Source organism: Mus caroli, chromosome 19 (genome assembly GCF_900094665.2).
Source record: "Mus caroli chromosome 19, CAROLI_EIJ_v1.1, whole genome shotgun sequence".
NCBI lineage: Eukaryota > Metazoa > Chordata > Mammalia > Rodentia > Muridae > Mus > Mus caroli.
The window spans coordinates 41,669,986-41,673,648 of NC_034588.1; the positions used below are offsets into that span (position 1 = coordinate 41,669,986).

The following is a 3,663-nucleotide window of genomic DNA, read 5'->3' on the forward strand; positions in this document are numbered from 1 at the left end:
CACTGCATGCACATGGTGCACAGAAATACATGCAGGCATGTATTTATACATATGATAGATAATCAATCTTCAAATATAGTTTAGGTGAGTTTAATGACTTCGGTTTTATTTCTTTTTCTTTTTTATTTCACTTTTAGTTTTTGAGACTGGGTTGTCCTGGAACTCACTCTGTAGACCAAGCTGGCCTTAAACGCAGAGATTCACCTGCCTCTGCCAACCAAATGCTGGGATTAAAGGTTATGCACTACCAACGCCAGGCTCGTCTTCAACTTCCTAAGTTGTACACAAACACGGATATAAGGTGCCTTGCCCAATGCCATACCCAGCAAGAGCAACAGGGCATCCTGTGTCCTTCAGAAGACAGCCTCCAGACTCTTTCACGTGTTTTGAAATCATTATTATTCGTATTTCAGAAAGCAAGGTCCTTGTACGACAAGTGTTGTACACTTCTCACATCTCAGCTTGCAAGGAGGCCGACTGAATCAGAATTAGGGTATTCACAAGGTCAATGCACCTAGCTACAAGTGGGCAAAGGAAAAGGTTCTTCTTTATCTCAGGCCACGCCCCGGCTGGTAGGATCCACCCACCTACTTGGCCTGAGCTTGAAATCCGAAAGAGGAACCAATCCTATCCCTCTCACGGTCCAAAGCGCCTGGTTCTTTACTGTGCTTGCATCGAAGCTGCAGCAGAATCCCGGAGTTCTCTGGGCCGCAGCCCGTGGAGGGCAGTCCGTTTGTTGGTGAAGGGGTGCCACTGGCCCTGGATGCTCGGGTTGTCCGTGTGGAAGGGCTTGCGGATGCGGATCACATCCAAGCCAGACTGGTCTGCCAGCTTCTGCACCAACGACTTGATCTCCTCCACCGACTTGCTGTTGACGTTTTCCTCGCGCACAGCCCCATTAACTGGGAAAGGGACGTGGAGGGGATGAGTGGAAGGCGCCAGGTCGGAAATCAGACAAGCAGAACGCAGCGGGCAAGCCGGGATCGCGCGCCGCCCACCCCCGCCCTAGCTCGGCCCCACTCACGGTATTCGGCCACTATTCGTGGCATGGCGCACGGGCGCGGGTTCACATATACTACGACTCCTGGGTTCCGTCGGGCGAAGTCAGTCACCTCGCGTTCCACGAACTCCCTGCGAGACCCGGCGAAGGTGAGTCCGGTGGCCCGAACCCAGCCCCATGGCTCCCCGCCTCCCTTTCCGGCGCTCCCGCTTCCGCGTGCCTCACCTGGCGCCGCGGGACGAGGGCGCATCCCGGCTGAGGCTGAGGCTGAGGCGCTGCAGCTGCTGCACGTAGCGACCTAGCCCATTATGGAGGACGCTAGTCAGAAAGCGGCTCGGAGTCCCGCGCCCGGTCATGGCTACCGTTAGAGAGCCAGGACGCGGAGCCGGAGGGCGGGACTAACCGGCGACTTCCGGTTCCGGGGGCGTGGCAGGGGCGCCCTGGAGAGTTTTGCTTCCGGAGTCACCGCGAGTTGCGCGGGCGAGCGGGCGACCCACGTTGCGGACAGAACACTAGAAAGGAGAGTGGTGACGCGAAGCTGGGGGCGGGAGCGTGGAGCTTTGAAGTGGAGGGCAGAGCAGGGGAGCCAGTGAGGAAGCCGGGCAGGAGCGCGTGACCTCCAGCAGTGTGGAGGGTCCCTGTGAGCGCTGGGGACTCGGAGCGCCTGGAGTTGGGGTTCAGACGGGATGCAGAAAGCTGTAGAGATGAGGTTGGCCAGGAGAGTCCGTAGAGGGGTAGTAGACGTGAAGAGATGATACAGAGAAGCCGTTTAGATCGAGGGACCGTAGAAGGATCTAGAAGTGAGCTGGTGGAGAGAAATCCGTAAAGGACCTAGAGATAGAATCCTCAGAGAGGGGCATAGACGCGAAAGGGCAGTGTGGGTGTGTGATGAAGTAGCAATACACGGGCAACCGAGGGGAGTAAGAACTGTGTTCGTGAAGAAGTTTGAGGAGGGATAAAGAGAAAAGCCAGCAGGAGTGACTTCTGCGAGTGACTTGTAGAAGGTTTCCTAGGGTCTGGTTTAGTGAAGGCACTGAACCAGACACCGAAAGCTTTTGCAGTAGTGGCGTCCCACTCTATTAGGAATGTGGCTCCTTCTCCGACGTGCATATCCCCTCCGGATCTTGCTGCCACTGCGTGGCGAGTGGGTGGGTAGGAGGGGCCTGCCCCGAAGCTTGGCTCCAGGCCCTCCCCGCAGAAGGTACCGAAAAGAAGCGCTCCCAGCCTTAGAGATACCAGTGTCGCCGGTGACTACGACTGAAATCCGCCAGTATTTACGTGCACATGGGATCCCCTTCCAGGATGGCCACAGCTGCCTTCGAGCACCAAGTCCCTTTGTGGTGTCCTCAGACATCAAAAATGAGAAAAAGGATGCTCCCACTTCCTTCTGCCTCTTCATCGACAAGACCACAGGACACTTTCTTTGCATGACCAGCCTAGCAGAAGGGAGCTGGGAAGACTTGCAGGCCAGTGTGGAGGGACGAGGGGATGGGGCCAAAGAGGGTGTCCTACTGAGGGAAGGCCCAGAAGCTGAGGATAGGGAGGAGGTCTTGAGGATCTGGAACCGAGCCATACCTCTTTGGGAGCTTCCAGACCCTGAGGAAGCCCAGCTAGCTCGTGTGATGTTTGGCCTTACCAAGGTGACAGATGACACACTCAGGCGATTCAGTGTCCGCTATCTTCGATCTGCTCGAAGTCTGGTCTTCCCTTGGTTCACCCCTGGGAGCTCAGGATTACGTGGCCTGAAGCTACTAGGGGCTGAGGGTCAGGAAAATGGAGTACAGTATGTAGAGACCACCATCCCCCGGCCTAGTGTCTATCACAACCTATTTGGATTACCACTGATCAGCCGGAGAGATACTGAGGTGGTTGTGACAAGTCGTGAACTGGACAGCCTGGCCTTGAGCCAGTCGACGGGGCTGCCAACCCTTTCCCTACCCCGAGGAACAGTCTGCTTGCCCCCAGCCTTACTGCCTTACCTTGAACAGTTCCGTCGGATTGTGTTCTGGCTAGGAGATGACCTTCGATCCTGGGAAGCTGCCAAACTGTTTGCTCGAAAACTCAACCCCAAGCGATGCTCTCTGGTGAGGCCTGGGAACCAACAGCCTCGTCCCCTGGAGGCCTTAAACCAAGGCTTAAGTCTTTCCCGTATTCTTCGTACTGCCCTACCTGCCTGGCACAAGTCTATTGTGTCTTTTCGGCAGCTCCGAGAGGAGGTTTTAGGAGAACTGTCAAATGTAGAGCAAGCGGCTGGTGTCCGTTGGAGCCGCTTCCCAGACCTGAATCGTCTGCTGAAGGGACATCGGAAGGGCGAGTTGACGGTCTTTACAGGTGACTCTATAAAATCACTGCTTCGGAGCTGGAGAGACTGCTCAGTGATTAAGAGTACTGGCTGCTTTTGCAGAGGACTTGGAGTTATATTTCCATCACCCAAATAGTGGCTCACAACTGTCTGTAGCTCCAGTTCTGGGGGGATCTGATGCCCTCTAAGGACACCAAGCGTACCTGTAATCCATAGACATACATGCAGCTAAAACGCCCATATCCATAAAATAGTATTATAAAAATATCAGAGCCGGGCGTGGTGGCGCACGCCTTTAATCCCAGCACTCGGGAGGCAGAGGCAGGCGGATTTCTGAGTTCGAGGCCAGCCTGGTCTACAA

The 3,663-nt window shown here is 55.3% G+C and overlaps 2 protein-coding genes across 3 annotated transcripts in view; one reads left to right on the forward strand and one right to left on the reverse strand.

Annotated features, from left to right (window-relative positions):
• Nucleotides 1–375: 375 nt before the first annotated feature.
• Nucleotides 376–1,398, reverse strand: Mrpl43 (mitochondrial ribosomal protein L43). Its single transcript, XM_021151441.1, has 3 exons — nucleotides 1,226–1,398; nucleotides 1,025–1,131; nucleotides 376–902 (listed from the first exon to the last, which is right to left on the reverse strand). The coding sequence occupies exons 1-3, from the start codon at nucleotides 1,354–1,356 to the stop codon at nucleotides 661–663; spliced, it is 480 nt and encodes a 159-aa protein (XP_021007100.1). The 5' UTR covers nucleotides 1,357–1,398; the 3' UTR covers nucleotides 376–660.
• Nucleotides 625–3,663, forward strand: part of Twnk (twinkle mtDNA helicase) — a 7,362-nt gene continuing 4,323 nt past the window's right edge. Inside the window, exon 1 of one of the 2 annotated variants that reach the window (XM_021151440.2) lies at nucleotides 625–1,149. Coding sequence is in view for 1 of the 2 variants with exons in the window: in XM_021151439.2 (XP_021007098.1) it covers nucleotides 2,086–3,331 (1,246 nt within the window). In the remaining variant the exon portion in view is untranslated. Of the gene's footprint in view, nucleotides 1,150–1,470; nucleotides 3,332–3,663 lie in introns of those variants that run through there. The other variant, XM_021151439.2, reaches the window with a different exon arrangement.